General features: G+C 34.1%; 4 protein-coding genes across 14 annotated transcripts in view; 2 read left to right on the top strand and 2 right to left on the bottom strand.

Moving 5' to 3' along the window:
- The window catches only part of LOC119632634 (solute carrier organic anion transporter family member 74D), a 27,793-nt gene extending 22,451 nt beyond the window's left edge, over positions 1-5,342 (top strand). For 3 of the 8 annotated variants that reach the window (XM_038025633.1, XM_038025632.1, XM_038025629.1), the window contains 7 exons: positions 1,589-2,698; positions 2,775-3,248; positions 3,307-3,670; positions 3,752-3,942; positions 4,064-4,225; positions 4,311-4,487; positions 4,574-4,725. In XM_038025633.1, coding sequence (XP_037881561.1) covers positions 1,597-2,698; positions 2,775-3,248; positions 3,307-3,670; positions 3,752-3,942; positions 4,064-4,225; positions 4,311-4,487; positions 4,574-4,725 — 2,622 coding nt within the window. In that variant the 5' untranslated portion in view covers positions 1,589-1,596. Of the gene's footprint in view, positions 1-1,311; positions 2,699-2,774; positions 3,249-3,306; positions 3,671-3,751; positions 3,943-4,063; positions 4,226-4,310; positions 4,488-4,573 lie in introns of all 8 variants that reach the window. The other 5 variants (XM_038025630.1, XM_038025634.1, XM_038025628.1 and 2 more) reach the window with 4 other exon arrangements.
- Positions 1-8,162, bottom strand: part of LOC119632635 (U4/U6 small nuclear ribonucleoprotein Prp4) — a 19,170-nt gene extending 11,008 nt beyond the window's left edge. For 3 of the 4 annotated variants that reach the window (XM_038025638.1, XM_038025635.1, XM_038025637.1), the window contains exons 1-2: positions 6,770-8,162; positions 6,421-6,708 (exon numbers count right to left, since the gene is read on the bottom strand). In XM_038025638.1, the coding sequence (XP_037881566.1) occupies positions 6,421-6,708; positions 6,770-7,988 (1,507 nt within the window). In that variant the 5' untranslated portion in view covers positions 7,989-8,162. Of the gene's footprint in view, positions 1-5,909; positions 6,709-6,769 lie in introns of those variants that run through there. The other variant, XM_038025636.1, reaches the window with a different exon arrangement.
- Positions 8,163-9,258: 1,096 nt separating this feature from the next.
- Positions 9,259-13,660, top strand: LOC119632095 (enhancer of mRNA-decapping protein 3). The gene is made up of 5 exons (XM_038024822.1): positions 9,259-10,055; positions 10,112-11,029; positions 11,287-11,444; positions 11,523-11,607; positions 12,704-13,660. Exons 1-5 carry the CDS (start codon positions 9,661-9,663, stop codon positions 12,927-12,929), a joined length of 1,782 nt encoding a protein of 593 aa, XP_037880750.1. The 5' UTR covers positions 9,259-9,660; the 3' UTR covers positions 12,930-13,660.
- Positions 13,661-14,514: 854 nt separating this feature from the next.
- On the bottom strand, positions 14,515-18,198 carry LOC119632137 (putative RNA-binding protein Luc7-like 2). The gene is made up of 2 exons (XM_038024910.1): positions 16,970-18,198; positions 14,515-16,835 (listed from the first exon to the last, which is right to left on the bottom strand). The coding sequence occupies exon 1, from the start codon at positions 18,072-18,074 to the stop codon at positions 17,031-17,033; it is 1,044 nt and encodes a 347-aa protein (XP_037880838.1). The 5' UTR covers positions 18,075-18,198; the 3' UTR covers positions 14,515-16,835; positions 16,970-17,030.
- Position 18,199: the final 1 nt, after the last annotated feature.

The raw sequence follows: 18,199 nt of genomic DNA, 5'->3' as shown, positions 1-18,199 counted from the left end.
TATGTATATATGTATGTATGTATGTATATATGTATGTATGTATGTATATGCATGCATGCATGCATGCATCTGTATGTACATGGTAGCTTGCACTCTTGCGCAATTACTATCGACGTCTCTGTCGTTTCTGCTATAGCTGTCTTTGGTATTGCGTGAAATTGCATTAGAGCGATGGTATTTCTTATCGCGCGCATACAACTGCTGTTTGCAGTTTGTTGCATGTTCAAACACAAGCTTAGGAGATTGTATAGCAGCAAAACGCAAGAGATGCTTGTTACAAAATAAATGGTGACTAAATAACATTGAAAGTAAATTACAGACAGTGCAAACTATTACGTTCGTTGAGAAGTAAAATGCTTAAAGTGTTTCAAGTCTGGTTTAGCCGCATTTCACTTTTTGCAAAGCATTACGTACATGCCCATGCTCGTATGTATATATGTATATATACATATATATATATATATATATTGCCTATTTGTACGTAATCTAACATTAAGCATTTACCATTGACAAATTCTATTGCATAAATATGTAAATACACACACTATTAAATGCATTATTTATATATATTCTGACTATATTCATATATATATATATATATATATATATATATATATACAGACAAATGCAACTATTTACGATGCGTCTCATATCAAAACTACACGGAAAGAATGAATATAAATATATATATTATACGGAAAGAATAAGTGCCCCGCTTATGGATATCTATCCTAATCGGAAGTAAAAAAGGAAAAAAAAAAAAAAAAAACTAACTAACTATTAACATCATGTATTAATCCTTTATTTACTTGATATTGAAGCTTCTGGCTTCGTATGACAATTACATACAATTCGATTAAAAATGTAATCAATTGTTTGTCTGATCGTCTATATTCGTTTTAAACTAAAACGATGGAAATATGAATACAATCGGGCAAATAAACTAATAAACCAAACGTTTTCACTTAAAGGAAATAACAGAAATTGGACATTGAACGCAAACTCGTCTAACTTTCTTTTATCCCATAATATTCTATATTAGCCGACACGTAACACACTACATACATATATATATATATATATATATATATATACGTATCGATATGCATTTACCTATGCGTAAGTAGATGAAATTTTGAAAAATTGAGACGCACCAAATTTGGATTTGCAAGATTCAAGATTGCTTAATAATATATATGTACCGGCAAAGTAAACGGAAGAAGCAAAATGTTTTTTTTTTTTTTTTTTTTTGCATTTGGGTTATTCTCTTATTTAAATATATTATAAATTAAATGCAATAATTTTTTTCAGATTTTCTCTGCATGAAAATAAGAAAAGAAGAATAGCATCAGGTGTCCTCAACTACCTCGTCTATCTATATCGTAATCCATCTCAGGGAAGGAATTTTGCTGCTAATTTGAAAAAGAACAAAAAAAAAAGAAAAAAAAAGAAAAAGAGGAAATAACATGGGAAATAGTTTTTTACCGTTTAGCTAGTAATTATTCACTAATTCATGTAGTATTCGAGCTACATTTGAATAAATCATTGCTTAATGCTTTAACAATTTGTTTGATTATCCGAGGATTAGAAGCAAGTATGCATCGATTAGAGAGTGCCAAAGTTGAAGGTGCGACGTTACAAAATTATAATAATCTTGAAATGAATACAACAACATTATGCAGTGGCCTGGAAAATAAGAATGTGCGACTTGTGAATGATAATTTACCTAACGGTAATGGTCATAATAAAATGACACGTCGTGATTCGACGCACGCCTGGACGCCGTTGCTTGCAAATCCAAGCGGAAATATAAATCATAATCAAGAGATTAAAAGAGACGAATTCTTTAATGAATCGAAAACTGATCTCTGCACTGAAACTATTAGTAATAATAACGATTGGAAAGATTCCGAGGAAGTGAATATAAATGGTATAAAAAATGATTTAATTCAAAAGCATACCAACAACAACGAATTACTGGGAAATGGGAATAATGGCAAGGTGTTATCGCTCAAATATGAAGAGCAGGATCCTTTAACGGGACTATGCAAGACGCACGTTAACAGCTCTCAGGTTGAAAATTCCAATAGATTAGAATTTTATTCTGAGCAAAATACGAATACGCGTAACGTTAACGGCTGCGGACTATTTGGATGTCGACCGAAATGGGCCCGTCGACTGGCATCAACGAACATGTTTATGGTCGTTTTTCTATTGGCCTATATCCTGCAGGGCATGTACATGACCTATTTTGTCTCAGTTATTACAACTATTGAGAAACTTTTTCAAATTAAATCGAAAACAACAGGCGTTCTATTAAGCGCTAGCGAAATGGGTCAAATAAGTACAGCGATGCTGTTAACCTATTTCGCCGGACGTGGACATCGTCCGCGATGGATTGCCTGCGGGATGGTTATGTTTTCAGTTGCTGCCTTTGCCTGTGCACTCCCTCATTTTATATTCGGTGAAGAATTAGTGCAATCAGCTGTAATTCTCTCCTTCAAGCCGCACGAAGAAACACAAACGCAAACATTAAGTTCCAGTTTTAATATACATTTACCCATTACCAATGCCAGTCTGTTCGAAACGGAACGTTTATCTCACGCATCGACAAAAGCTCTTCACGTTCATTCAATTATGGAGTTACCTAACATGAATCTCTGCCAGATTGCGACTAACTCGAATGGTACAAATTCCGGTAAATTATATTGAAATTGCGTACTAATGTATATACGGCATAAACAAACCAAAGATTATTCTCGTTTTCTTTATAGATTGTAACGAAAATCGCAAGCTTGAACAAGCATCGCATTCTAAAATTACTATTATTGTATTATGCATTTTTTTTGCTAGCTTGCTCAGTTCCGGAATTGGTCAAACTGCTGTTGCGACTTTAGGAATCCCTTATATAGATGATAATGTATCCAGTAAACAGTCGCCTATGTATATGGCGATAACTATTGGTGTTCGAATATTGGGACCCGCATCTGGTTTTATAGTCGGCTCTTTCTGCACACGTTGGTACGTAACACTTGCCAATCCAGGATTTAACGCTAATGATCCACGCTGGATTGGGGCTTGGTGGTTAGGTCCAGTTATTATTGGTAGCCTTATGCTTTTGTCATCAATAGCCATGTTTTCATTTCCGAAACAGTTGCATAGCAAAAAACTACCTGTAACCAGTAAGCCTGAAAACGATGCGATTATAAAAAATGCATCCGAACCCGAGGAAAAACCGAAATTAAAAGGTCGGCTCTATATCAATGATATCGCATAATAAGAGAAGTAAATCTTTATTTCTGATAGATTTCCCAAAAACGGTTCGGCGACAACTAAGCAACGACATACTCATGTTCCGGACGGCTTCGTGCGTTTTCCATCTCCTACCTATTTCAGGTCTTTATATATTTTTACCGAAATATCTAGAAACTCAGTTTCGCCTCGCTCCGTACGATGCCAATATGATAGCCGCTTTCTGCGGTATACTGGTAATGGGAGTGGGCATTGTTGTTTCTGGTCTAGCCATATTAAAACTGAAACCAACCGCCAAAGCGGTAGCTGCATGGATTGCCATTACTGCTCTTATTTATTCAGCCGGTATGTTAATTCTAATGTTTGTCGGCTGCAATATGAACGACTTTGCTGGTTATGAACCAGCTAACGGCGCCACGTAAGTATATATATATATATTTGTATATATATATGTTATGTTAAAATCGATCATTATAAGCCAATGCCTGCCGTTGTATAGATTAGCTAGTATAAAGCCAGCCTGTAATGCGACTGCAGATTGTACGTGCGATAAAGAAGAATTCGCACCCATCTGTGGAATTGACGGCAAAATTTACATTTCCTCATGTCACGCAGGATGCTCAATAGCGTCCATACGCAAATCAGATAATCATACGATTTTCTCGAATTGTGTATGCATTGAGAATGAAGGTAATAATAATGTCCTACGCGTGCAGCATTAGTGAAATATATCGTTATAATTCAAATTATTAGTGTTTTCATATTTTTGTTTTTGTTTTCTTTGCTCTCCTTTCTTTATTTCTGTATTCAGCGGCTAACGTTACGAAAGCTTATGAAGCGGAAAGCGGATATTGCACCAGTAATTGTAAAAATTTCCTCATTTTTATTTTTGTTTTTGTCGTATGTGTATTTGTGCATTCAACGTCCGAAGTGGGAAGTATGTTATTGGTAATGCGATGCACTCATCCGAAAGGCAAGTTTAATTAACATTTAATTAATATTTAATTAATATTATCTAAAAAATAAGGAATTATTGATTGATAATAAAATCGCTTTAGATAAGTCAATGGCCATGGGTGTTATACAATCCGCGATTGGCCTATTCGGAAATGTTCCTTGCCCTATAATATATGGTGCCGTTGTAGATTCAGCGTGTGTCGTATGGAAATCAGTATGCGGTAAACACGGCGCATGCTCGCTATACGATGCAGACAGTTTCCGACACTTTTACTTGGGTAGATAGATATATACATATGCATACAAAAAATCTAAATACAATTAATTATACTAACAAAATCGTTATTACATCGAATCTTTATAGGGATGACTGCCGGCATTATGTTTTTAGCGTTTATAATGGATTTGGTTGTTTGGAGTAAGGCTCATCGCATCGATATTGAACCTGAAGAGCATAATGAAAATAAATCTGCCGATGTCGATAATAAATCATCGTCTCCGAATACCAGTGTCTAAAAGTACCACCGTGTAAAAGTCTCAAAAATCGCACTTCGTTTTTTTAGCACATTTAAATATATATATATATATAACTCTTTTATTTTGTACGATTTTAGGTTAGATAAACAAACATCCATAAAAACGTGATTGTTTTACATACATATATGCTTATATACCTACCTAACATATATGATGAAAATATTCATATTATATGAAATGGATGTGATTAATTAATTTCTTAAGTGTATGCATGTGCAATCAATATCACACCCATTCCATTCCATTTCTAATTATTATATAACAAATTTAATTAGAAATAATTTAGAATAGCGTCATCTCTTTATAAATGCAATACGCAGATTTGTACATTTATTATGCATTATCTGACGCCTGCATAGTTCATGATCAATAACTGTACATTTTTAATTATCAAAGTTAAAATTTGTTCCAACAAACATAGTTTTACAAAAAGAATAAGAATTAGAAAAAAGAAAAAACAAAAAAAACAAAAAAAAAAAAAAAACAAAAAAAAAAAAGAGATAAAAACGATTTAGAATTATCTAAGTTTCGTGCTTTACTTTAATTAAGTCTTATGAACATTCACTGTAATTTTCATTTTATCTGTGGTAGTTAAATTTTAGTTCAAATCGCTGTCAACAAATAAAGAATATAGGAAAAAAAAACTCTTCTCAATATGAAATAAAAGGAAACAGTCAGAGAATACATAGTTAACTTCATGGAATTAATTAATTATCTTATCGAACACATTTGAATAAAGAAATAAACAAAAGATTTTCTAAGCTTAACACAAATGTTATGCGTAAGCTTCCTGGGGCTGCATAAAATCATCAGTTCGGTGTGCTAAGTATCAAAAATTAAATATATTCTCCCTAATAGTTTCCCTTCGTTATCAGCTTTAGCTAGAAAAATGAAATTAAATTAACTAACAATTTTGTATGTCGCTGTCGCGCCCTGAACTTTCCTTGATGGTAGTTACAGAAAAATTTTTAAAAATTACCAATACTGTTAAATAGAAAATATTTATTAATATAAATAACTGAATGTATGGACAATTTCATCTTTACATAGAACGTGGTGAATTTTTTTTTTTTTTTTTTTTTTTTTTTTTAAAGTAAAATTGCGCACACACTCGCAGACTGCATTAATTTTAAATTTTATAAATTTGCGGCGAATATAATGTGAAAAGCAGTGTTTAAGCGCCATTTTTTTTTTTTTTTTATTTCGGACAGTCACACTCAGGTATTTTATATTACATTATCACGAAGACAACTAATAATGTTGAAGGTTTGTAATCAATCTTTTCTGTTATACAAAGGTTTTTTTTTTTTTTTTGTACATAAAACACCCAACCATGAACAACGAAAAATTGGAAAATTATCGTCTGAAAGGTCAAATAAAATGAAATGCTTGCTTGCTACTGTAATTGTAACTGTCTATTGTCTTATTAATAACAAATTGCTTAACGTAAAGCAGATGATAAGCAATAATGATTTAATTAACAATCAATGTTAACGAGATTAACAAACATGAATGAACAAGTTGAAGTAATAAAGAAAATATATAAGTATTTAAAATGAAATGAGATTAATGTAATCAATCAGCTGTCTGAGGCCCACAGTTTAAAGGTGCGGTCAAAGGATGTCGTCAGTATATAATGCGAATCAGATGATATACCTAAGGATACAACCTTACCATCGTGGCCTTCCAGTGTCTTTAGCGGTTGCCAAGTTTTGTTAGACCATATTTTGGTTGTGCAGTCATAAGAACACGTAGCAAGAAAACTGCCGCCGTCACGTTGATATTTCACATCCGAAATCAGATTAACATGTGCAGGAATTGTGTACACAGATTGACGTCGTCTTAGATCCCATATTTTGCAAGTATTATCTTGTGAACCAGTAGCAATATGAAAACCGTTCGGTGAAAAATCGACTCCAAATATCGAGCCTAAATGTCCTTCGAGGAACATAATACAACGACCTACGGATATATTGATTGATATTGGGGGCATTTACAAACTAAAATATTAACTTAAACAAACCTGTACGCAAGTCCCAAACACGTCCAAAAGCATCCAATCCACCTGTAACAATAACACTGCCGTCAGCTTGGAAAGCCAAACAATGTACCGATTTCGCGTGGCCTTCCTGATGCAGAACTTCGGTTTTTTGCTCTAAATCCCAAAGGCGCCATGAGGCATCGTAGCACGCTGTAGCTAAAAATCGGCCAGAAGGGTGAAAATCAAGCTTGGATACTCGATGAGGCATATGCCCAGTAATATCTGCAATAGATTCCTCAGAACCAAAGGACCATAGTTTAACTGCTCCGTCATGACCACCTGAAGCCATGGCTACAATGTTTTTCTCATCATGTTGTACATTTGGGCGAAATGCAACACCGCCGACATAACTTGTGTGTCCACGCAATGTTTGCTGCAACTTACAGTCAGGGACACTCCATAATTTGCAGAGTCCGGACCAAGACGATGTTAACAAAAATTTTGAATCGTTGCTAAAAGCACATCCGCTCAGTGGGCGAGTATCTCCCACTTGACTACTGTGCGCCGATAAAGATTGTAAACGTTTCTGCAATTCCACCATTCTACCGGCTCTGGTGGCACTTGGTACTTTCAAGTTTTGGCGCGCTTTTTCTAAACGACATTTTGCACGCGGCAAGGAATAATCAGCAATCCATAGCCTAGCTACTCTCAATGTTTCCGGACCTTCGTGGTACCATGTACTTTCCTGCTCCTTTTGCAGTTGCTTACGTTCCTCCTCTTCATTCTTCTTTTCTTTAATGGCATTTTCACCCAGGCTTGCCAACAGTTCTTTAAGCCGTCTACGTCGCTCTGCTGGCCCTTCACCAAAATAACAAATTGGTTCATTCAAGTACCTTAAGTTGCGTTTAATTTCCGCGTCATCGGTTGATACATTAATTTGGCGTGCTCTCTTCTTGCGCTCAAACTCTTCCAAAAGTGCTACCTTATCTTTAGCAACTTCTGTTTCCAAATCAAAAAAATCATCGTCTATTTTGTTCACTAAAGCTCCAGCAGTGGGAAGAGGTGCAGCTGGCGGGGACGGTGCAGACTTCTTTTGTTCCTCATAATCTTCATCGGAATCGATGTCCTCTAATTGCGACGAAGACGATGCTGGAATTCCGGCCGAAGACGCGGCAAGCCGTTTACGTTCTGATTCTTCAAGTGAACCGTAATGCAATGTTCTCTGACGTTTCACATATTTGATATCATCATCATCAGACATCGTGGTTTTACAATTTATATTAAAGTAAAACTAAAAATCAGATATTTTAGAACACAAATACTTCCAAAACCCGAAAAAATGCTGAAACCATTAAATTATTACACTAAAACAGCAAAAGTATAAGAAATTACCGGCGCAAATTATCCCATGGTTGTATTTACTGCCATACTAAATGTTTGCAATACTGCAAAGGTCAGCTCAAGAGCTGCAAACAGACATGAAAATAAAAATCTTTTTATTTACATAACTTTTATTGCAATGAAGACAAAGATGCGGCAAATCACATCTTTAAAATTACTTTTTTAATTTGAACAATTCCACATAAAGAAATTAAAATACGACGGAAAAGTATAGAAAATAAAAAAAAAAGACTAATTTGAACTAATAGTGTTCGCATAATTAACTTTCTAGGAGCTTTTGTCCATACAAATAGTGTGAATGAAAGAGTAAATCTTTAAACGGCTACTAATTAACAGCGCTACTGTTGTTATTGATAACAGAAATACCAAAAATTTCTGAGATTTTCCTGTTTCTAGTTCTGAACTAAATATTTGAACATCTTATCACTTAGTTGTATCTGATTGAATGTCATGAAGCACTTTCTATTAATTTCTTGTAGCGGAAAACAATAGATTCTGCCATTTCCCTCCACATTACGGAATTGTTGGTTATTAGGCAGTTGATATAAAGCTGTACCTATATTTAGCAACATTAAAATTTAAGGATTTGTAACATATATAAGGTTATCGTGCAGTTGATTTAAGGTAACGGTTGGAATCTTATGCTTTATATCTTATTGGAATACGCTGAAATTAGGACTACAAATGATGAAATAAAAGAAAAATTTCAAATAGCCGAGCCAAGCAGCTTGAATCTAACATCCTAAATAAATCGTATTCTAAGCAAAACCAGAGGAGTATTTTTCGCGAGATTTGCTTAATTTGAAATACTCTGCAAGCTTTAAAGTGACTGCTGTGTGAATGTGAATCAAAAAAAAAAAAAAAAACAGGTGCTTAAACCATCCATGTCCATCGATAGTAAACCATGTAGAAATTTGAAGAATTTGATAATGCTTTGCATCAACGCAAAACGCAAAGCAAACTATATGTGGAGTGACTTATAAATACACACAATCAATTTTATTTAGACAGTTCTTGCGTCAAGTAAAACCGCGTAAACGCAGTGAGTGTATACAGCGCATAAATGAGACAAGCAATCACATTATTTTTTTCACAATTTGTTCCTTTTATGGCAAAAGTACGATTAACATATATTGCAAAAACAATAGAAAAAATTTCTTGAAAATCACCAATTTCGAAGATTGAATTTTTATCATTTTGCCATTTCACTCTAGCTACCTGAAAACGTAGCTTTCTCTTTTTAATCAATGTGCATAATCGACACACGTGCGAACAGTCTTTTCAATTTGTAATCGGCGGCAGCTAAACACTGACATCCTAAATAAAAACATCGCAAATTGCGTTAGAAAGGTAAATTGCCGAGAGGGGTGAAGATGTGTGTTGCAGAAAACGACGTAAAAGGAAATGAAGTTTTAGTGTTCGTAGTGATGTGTTAAAGAAAAATTGAAAACAATTGAAAATAATTTTAAAAAACAGTTTAGAAAAAATAGTTAAGTTTAATTGTGTAAGCATTTCGGAAGAGTTCATACGCGATGGAAGAAGATTGGACAGGCAAAGCTGTATCTATAGAATGCAATAAGCAGCTAGGCATCTTTCAAGGAATTATCTCTCAGTGTTCACCTTCTAAAATTACAATTATACGAGCCTTTCGCAACGGAGTGCCTCTCAGAAAGCAGAACGCTGAGGTGACGTTACGTTCTTCGGACTTAGTTAAAATAAGTCTCTTACCATCGTATAATGTCCATAATACTGTGATACCGACAGTCATTAAAAAGCCAACACCAGTAAAGCAGCCGAATTTCGTAAGTACGGGGAATATTAACACAACGCATAATGGAAGCCAACAACTTCAACATGCTGCTTTGTCACTTGGTAGTAAAATGTTAAATATCAAACTCTCCAATTCGGACGCAGATAATATGGAAAAGTAAGATGTGTTTATGTGTGTGCGTAAATATTTTTGCCAACTATTTATACTTTCAGTATATCCAGCACGTCAAGAGCTTCTAGTGCCCAAAAAGTATTGAATAATTCACCTCCACAAAATAGTGTAGCGCAATTTTTTGGCAATCTGATTCCGTCAAAAGTTGAAGTTAAATTAGGATCAGGAGCCAGTTCTTCATTCTCGGGCTTGTCAAGCTTTAATACCAACGGTTGGAATAGTGAAAATTTTAACGGATGTCGTGGAGGAATAAGTAAACCAATTGATATTGTAAATAATAACAGCGAACTGCAGCGTAGCCATAACAATGCAACTGGCTCGATAACTAAAAGCAATCCAGGGAGCAATGGATATCCCAAAACGCCACGTAGTTCCAATAATAGTGGTGCAAATAGCTATAACGGCAATACTATTAATACGATTGCTAGTCGTAATAAGCTCCGAAATAAGCAGTTGCGTCGCGAGAGTAGTATTAAATATTGTCAAACTTTCGATACATCTGTTAATGACCCTCTGTTGCATGAAGACTTTGATTTCGAGGGTAATTTAGCTTTGTTCGATAAACAAGCGATATGGGATTCTCTAAATTCAGGAAAAAAACCGGATTTAGTTCAGCACGCTGTTACGGCTCAACATCAGCAAAAGTTTAGACACGACGAGAATATAATTGTAAGTGAACCGGCTCAAATGCGGCAAATTGAGTCTCTCTTCGAAGGATCTGAAGATTTTGTTACCGACGAAGGCTTAATTATACCAACTATTCCCTTATTTGTGCGCACAAAAATTGAAACTTGCGCCGAGAAGAGCGGATTTACCGTGCAAAGACAATTGGACCTGCTCGCTCGCGGAACTGTCGATTTAGCTATATTACTTTTAGGAGGAGCTCGTCGCCTAACTCCAAACAATCGTCATCAATGGCCAACGATTGTTATTATTTCTGAAAAGTCGGATAATTTTCGGTAAGACTGCGAATATGAAGTGTATACATGTGATTATGATGAGCGTTATTTGTAAAAGTCAGGATCAAAGACCCTGCATTACAAAAGTTTTTAGAGAAAACCAAACAGTTGTAATTGTGATAATTCGCACACTATTTAGCAAAAAATGTATTTTTGAGGAACACGTATACACCTAAATGGGTTTAAAAACGGCGTTTTAAATCCTATATGTGTGAGCGACCCTTAATGCCCCGCTTGTATGTCTAATTTATTTTTAGGGCTAGTAATGTTGGGGCCGCCACTGGTCGTCAATTGGCTTCTCACGGTCTCAAGGTTCTACTTTATTTGGAAGGAGACGCAAAAAATATTGAACAAAAGAGTATCGAGATTTCTCTTTTTAAAGCCACCGGAAACACAGTAGTTTTTACCTCTGATGGTAAGCGATTTAATCTTACATTTCTACGTTTATGCTATCAAGTGAAACATTAAAATTAATAATCCCTTCTTTTACTAGCACTCCCGGTACCTGATTTAGTAATATTATCGACAAGTTCTTCAAACTTGTCTGGTAATATTAAGAAGTGGCTAAATGACAATAGGTGCGTAAACAAAGATATTATGATCCTACTACCGTACTATTAAATAATACTAAATTTGCTACTATGCATAGAAATTTGAAACATTCAGTCAGTACCAATGCTATCGCAAAAGTTACGTCAATGCTTCAAAAAAAAAAAAAAAAAAAAAATGCCACTGATTAGAGTAAATGTTCCAAATAGACGCAAGGGAAGAATCAAAAATATAATTGAGTTGATATCGATATTGAAGGAAGCCCTCGTTTATATTTTTATTCATTTTAATGCGAATCTCAAAAACCTATCCACTAAAATTGCAAGCCTTTCCTCGATGTCTGTTATTTTTAAATTAAATTAAATTAGGCTTTGAATTTGACCGATCGGCAGCACTTGTTATATAGACGTGCAATATTTCCTATAAATTGTGCATTATTGACCGTAGAGTTTTCTATTTTTCGAAATTATTTTTAATAAATTTTTCGACTTTTTGAAAATAGACTTGTGGATATTAACTATAAGCGCATGCGCTATGCCTCAGTTGTTTATTTCAAAAATTCTATGCACCCGTAGACATGTGGTGTTGGACACATGCCCAAATTCGCAGCGAATTGGGGACATCTCGTTTGTAGCTATATGAAACTAAAATATCCTTAGTAAAAATATCCCTTGAGATTTATGTATATACGTTGTAAGTTGTATAATGGAAGAAGCATCATCTACTTTCGTTGAAATTCATGCGAAAAGTACTTAACAGAAATACACTCGAAGTTTTCTTACAGATATTTTTAATCTGCTTCATTTCCCTGTCGTCCAATATTCCTCAATAAATCGACGATGTTAAAGAGATTTTATCGTCTCGGTCATTACACTTTAAATTTGAAATATGTTCCATTACTGCTGCGAAATTATATATATATATATATATAGATAGTAATACATAAGCATATTGCATGTTCTGATTCTAATAAAAATTGTAAGCGATTATAACAATGTACTGAATGGATAAAAATATATTCACCTGTTGAATAAGCCATTTAATCTCCATCACTTACTGCTTCACATTACGTTATTAAATTAATAAAGCCTAAACCATATTTTAACTTTGATGTTGTATTTGTAGGGCTTCTGTTTTGGCCGTCGATCCCCCACCAAATGGCATAAATGATGTATGCATTAAACATGCAATTCTACCAATATTACCACTAAATGGTATATCATCGAACCACTACGGCAAATTGTATTTGTGTAATCTAGGCATCCCGGATAAATTTTATCGTGATGCTGGTGTTAAGTACAAAAGTCCATTCGGGCATAAGTTTGTGATACCAATCCATTCGAAAAACTGAGCCACGCATTATCATTTAACAAAAATTTTCATTCAAATTAAAAATGAAGATGAAAGCAGTATAACAAAAAAACAAAAAAAAAAAAAAAAAAAAAAAAAAAAAACCCAGCGATCTCTTTATACATACAACTAATGAATGCATCTCCTTAACATTTTCAACATCCTAATCAAGAGTGCAAACTTAGGCTATCGTGACTGACCTGCATTACTTTTTTTTCTTTTTTTTTACATTAATTACAAAAACTGGGGGATCCTTCTTTTATACATTGGAGAACATTATTATAATTGACGCTTTGATTCTTTAAGTGCAGTACGGTAAACAGAATAAACATATTCTCTTCCTTTCTTCTTGCCGATAATCTAATCTAAAAAGGACGGTAAAATTGTAAAATTTTTTCAAAAATGAAATTTCAATAATAATGATAAATGCATTATTTATTATGGAATACTTTTTTTTGATGGCCAACATCCTATATAATTTGAACGAACATACGAGGATACCATAATAACTTGGGAGAGAGTGTATCTTGAAAATGTCCGTTTTTTTGGCTAAGGCAAAATGCTGCTATCAGATTTCAAATATGTAATTAAAATATTTCTGGTTGTTAGAATGCAACTATATCTTCATCTCGTGATGATGGGTAGAAGAATAGGCAATCACAAATAATAATAATAATAATAATAATAATAATAATAATAATACTCAACTCAATCACTCACTGAAAGCATTAATTAAAATTCTATATTGCTAAAGCGTGTACACGCATTACCTATGTGCACATTTTTAAACGTTTTCTTTTCATATATGTATGTATGTATTTATGTATGTATACATTGAGTAATATTAAAAATTAGAAGGCATCCATTGAGAAATAAAAAGAAAAGCTCATAGAAAATATATTTGTGCGTTTTATTTTTAATGAACTCACTTAATACTAACAACGCAAACTCACTTATCGCTAATAAAAAGAGTCATGCAGTTATTATCCGATTGTTCTCATATTACAACATGAAATAAACTAATATGAAGTTAGACACTTTGTACGGTATGGTTGGTATACTAAAAGTTTAACTCTGATGTATACGACGATATATATATATATATATATGTATATATATATATATATATATATTCTTAAGCTTGACGTATATTATTTCGTTTAAATTTTTTCTTATTTAATACTCTCTTCTTTGCATCAATCATAGAGAAAAACATAGGAAAGTCATACGTACTGCTTTAGCTGCGAGTATTACACAACTCAAATCGGGTTTCTAGTGTTAATATAACGAAGTCCAAGTGATTTAACTAACGCTGTCTTTCCAACGAAAACCAAATAATACTTACAGTTTTCCATTGTATTCTAAACTATGTACATATATATATGTATATAGATAGTTTAAATATTTTTCAAAATGTTTATCTCTACTTGGCCGACAAAAAGCAAATGAGTCTAAAAAAGTCTTCCCGAAAATAATAGCTAGGGTTGCTGGTAAATGAATAATTAAGAGATAAAAAAAAAAAAAGTACATTTACACATTGGTCAGCGTTATTCAATTAAATAACACACAAAAGAAAAATCCTGTAGTTTTTTTTTTTTTTTTTTTTTAAATTGAAAAAAAGCGAATACTTCATATAAAAATGTTTTACGTACATTTATTCAGAAATATGCCCCATCCAGTGAAAATGGAATATCTGTTTACAAAAATACGTACCCGAAAGTGGCAAAAGCGAACCAATTAAAAAAAAATGTTTTTTCCAGAAATGTGTTTATAGGCATTTGATTGACTCACAGCTACGAAAGAAATTGGAAAAAGTAATCACACAAATAAATCACAATACATACCGAAAAAAAGTTAAAGAGTATATTAATAGTTACCGACTTCCTTATACCCTCACGTCACATGACCCAAGTCTAGATATAACAATTCAGTTTGCCGTACATTAAATACATAACTATATTACCGGATAATAATGTTTGCAGTAGTAAGATAAGAACAAATGGTTAAATAAAAATATTTAAAAAATATCGGATGTGGATGACATGAAACAACACGGAAGCACGCGAAAAGGAAAAGTCAATCGTGGCAACATGTGAAATATAACAGATAACAGTGACAACGGACCGCGCCTAATAATTGAAGAATAATATACACGCGTTTATAATCGAATAGTAGTAGTAGTAGTAATAGCAAAAACTAATATCGATATTAGATAGAATATAACGAATCATATAAAAACGATTAGCTGTTTAGTTTGTCCGTATACCCAAATACTGTCACTGACAGAATATCGAAATAGTATTCAAAATTAATAAATAAATGCTAAGTATAACAGATGCGTTATATAGCCCATCAAGTTATCAGAAATGGAATGAAACGAATTCCATCTTTGTCACACATATTAAAACTGTATGAAAAATTAATGTAACTTTAACGAGCTTTGTCTTAACAACGATCTAAAAATGCACTGAATTTCTTGAAAAATTAGAATAATAATAATAATAATAGTAATAATGATGATAAGAAATAAAAAAATGGCTAACAAAAATTGTTACACGGACATATTCAGACAGTTTACGTGATGATATATATATATATATATATATATATATAAGCGTTACTTTTAACCTTCTTGCATATGTCGGTCCGTCATATAAAATAGTGAGTTGTACGATCTTATCAGTTCAATATTTATAAACGCTGAAGTATTATAGCACATATTCACTCAATCGGATGACATGACCTATACTTTATTTTGTTACTTTCTATTCGGTTGAATTAACGAAAGTCAATGAGTTTGTCAGTCTGATGTTTTTTCTATCTAAATTTAAGCAACGTGCAGTGATCTCAAAACAAAAAAAAAGCAAAATAAAAAAAAAATAAAAAAAACCAAGTACGAAAAACGAACTTGACGCCGCTGTGAACTCATAGCCCGACAAGCAAGTGACATGACGACGAAATCATCTAAATACAAATTATTCGAGCCTTAAGTATTAAAACGATTCGGCCAGAGCCGAATAAGCCCTTCCTCTTGCATTCATAAATCTATTTTTGTGTAACACTAGAAATATATAGACATAAGTATACGTACCGACCAATAACCAACCAAATAACAAACTGACCGATCAATCAATCAATCAATCAATCAATGCTTGAGTCAGCTGAAATGACAAGATTATTGGATGGTGCAATTGCCAACAAAGCCATGTACTCAACGACATATTTAAATATGCAAAGTATGGTTATGCATGATAGGTTGCTTACGAAGTAATAATGATTGTTTGGCCCACGATTATGAAGTTTCCTGTAAACGATTTTCTGCTTTAAATCAGGGACACTATCTGCAATTTAGTTAATCTATTGTGCATTAACTCGACGTGTTTTAACCCTTTTCTCTTGTATTCATAATTCTAGAATTGTGTGTGACACCAGAAATATATATACATAAGTATACGTACCAACTAATAACTGAATGAATCAACCAACCAACCAACAAACTGGCCGATCAATTAATGTTCTAAGTCGGCTGAAATGACAAGATTATTGTGTTGGATGGTGTAATTGTCAACAAAACCATGTGGTCAAGAACATATGTTAATTATGAGTATGTATATTAGATTGCTTACGAAATAATACGTTTATTTGGCCCATGATTCTGACGCTTCCTGTTATCGTTTTTCTGCTTGAAATCAGGGAATCTACCTGAAATCTTGTTAATCTATTGTACATTAGACTCTACGTGCTCTACATACCAATGTACATGGGGAAAACATTGCGAACAAATGCATCCGACATAGAATTCGCTCGGGTTGTTCGTTTTGCACATTGATTGTCATTCATAAAACCAATCATAATCTTCTGTTCTGTTTGCTTCTACAAGCTAGAAAAGGGTTGGTTGTGTGGTTTACTTTATTGAAAAATTTGAATAAAAATAAAATAAAAAGAAATCAATAATTACAACGGGAATTATTAGAAATTTAAAAATAAGAAAATTAATGAAGAATTTTTTAATGATTATATTTAAAACAAAAGTTTACATACGTGCTAGCTACGTCGTCAAAGCTTAGAAATAGGATTGTGACTTGGTAAATTGCTCAACCATTTAACGGCGATAGCGATCACGGGAATGTGATCTTCGACGGGAAGTATTATAATTGCGTCCTCGAGAGCGCGAACGAGAACGTCGTCTGTCAGGCGTTCCACGACTGCTGCGGCGTTCACTTTCCTTGTCGCGATCGCGGTGCTCGCCACGATCCGATCGGGCACTAGTGTTACTACTTTTGGCAGCATTGGCCATTGAGCCCTCAGTTCGACGCCTCTCGCGGGAACGCGAGCGATGAACTCGTGAGCGACGATCCAGTTCTCTACCACCTACAAAGTAACGCGATCGCGACCGATCATCATCACGTTCATGAATCTTACCAGTGCGTTTTAGTTCAGCTTTACGTGGTCCAGCGGTCTTCTCAAGTTCTGCTAACTTCTCACGAATAGTTAAGAAGCCCAGATGTAATTTTCCACCGAAATGGTCAGCAAGTCGGATATCATTGTCATGAATACCTAAATAAGCTGAGCAGACTTCGCAAACCCGTAACTTTTGCTGTTGATACGTAGAGGCAGGCATTGAAGTGCGGTATTCATGTTCAGCTTTAATTTTTTTAGCGCGTAATTCGTCAATTTCCTTCATCAGCGACATGCTTTCTTCTACTTCTCCAGCTTCACCCAGCGCCTCTGCTTTGGCTAGTTTTTTGCCAATTTCTTCAGCCAATGCATGAACAGCGTTCGCTTTTTCAGCTACTTCGGCCGTCAATTCCTCTTGCGTTTCTTTGAGGCGTTGTTTTGCAGCTTCAGTGCGTCTGTCGCAGTCAGCAATGAATGCCTGCAGGTGCTCCATGGCTTCAATATCATAATAGAAATCTCTGGATTTCGATGCATTTTGATAGTCTGCGCGGAATGCCAAATCATGCACCTTAGGGCATTCACCCAAATCCATGCGAGTAGACGCCAGAATATCGTGTGGACAACAGTTCAACAAAAAACTTTTACATACCCGTGGATCCGAAAATTTGAGACTGCGACCATCGTCACCGTTCCTAGTGGTACCCATTAGCTGATCAAGCATTGCCCTCATTTGATCTGTAGCCGACATTTTTTACAAACTTTTTTTATTTTATCTTTTTATTATGATATGAATAATCCAAGCCCAGAAAGAAAATTTCCAATCTAAAAAATGTCTTTTTAATAATTAGCTATCTATCTGTATACAAGGTTGCC

The sequence above is a fragment of the Glossina fuscipes genome, unplaced genomic scaffold, assembly GCF_014805625.2.
Source record: "Glossina fuscipes isolate IAEA_lab_2018 unplaced genomic scaffold, Yale_Gfus_2 1, whole genome shotgun sequence".
Classification (NCBI taxonomy): domain Eukaryota; kingdom Metazoa; phylum Arthropoda; class Insecta; order Diptera; family Glossinidae; genus Glossina; species Glossina fuscipes.
The sequence above is the reverse complement of the archived record's forward strand: the minus strand, read 5'-3'. Positions and strand labels throughout refer to the sequence as shown.

Bases quoted from the DNA above. Each gene is read 5' to 3' on its own strand.
- LOC119632095 (XM_038024822.1), top strand. From the start codon at position 9,661: ATGGAAGAAGATTGGACAGGCAAAGCTGTATCTATAGAATGCAATAAG. The intron at 11,445-11,522 runs GTAAGCGATTTA...TTCTTTTACTAG, and splicing joins AGTAGTTTTTACCTCTGATG to CACTCCCGGTACCTGATTTA. The intron at 11,608-12,703 runs GTGCGTAAACAA...TTGTATTTGTAG, and splicing joins AAGTGGCTAAATGACAATAG to GGCTTCTGTTTTGGCCGTCG.
- LOC119632137 (XM_038024910.1), bottom strand. From the start codon at position 18,074: ATGTCGGCTACAGATCAAATGAGGGCAATGCTTGATCAGCTAATGGGT.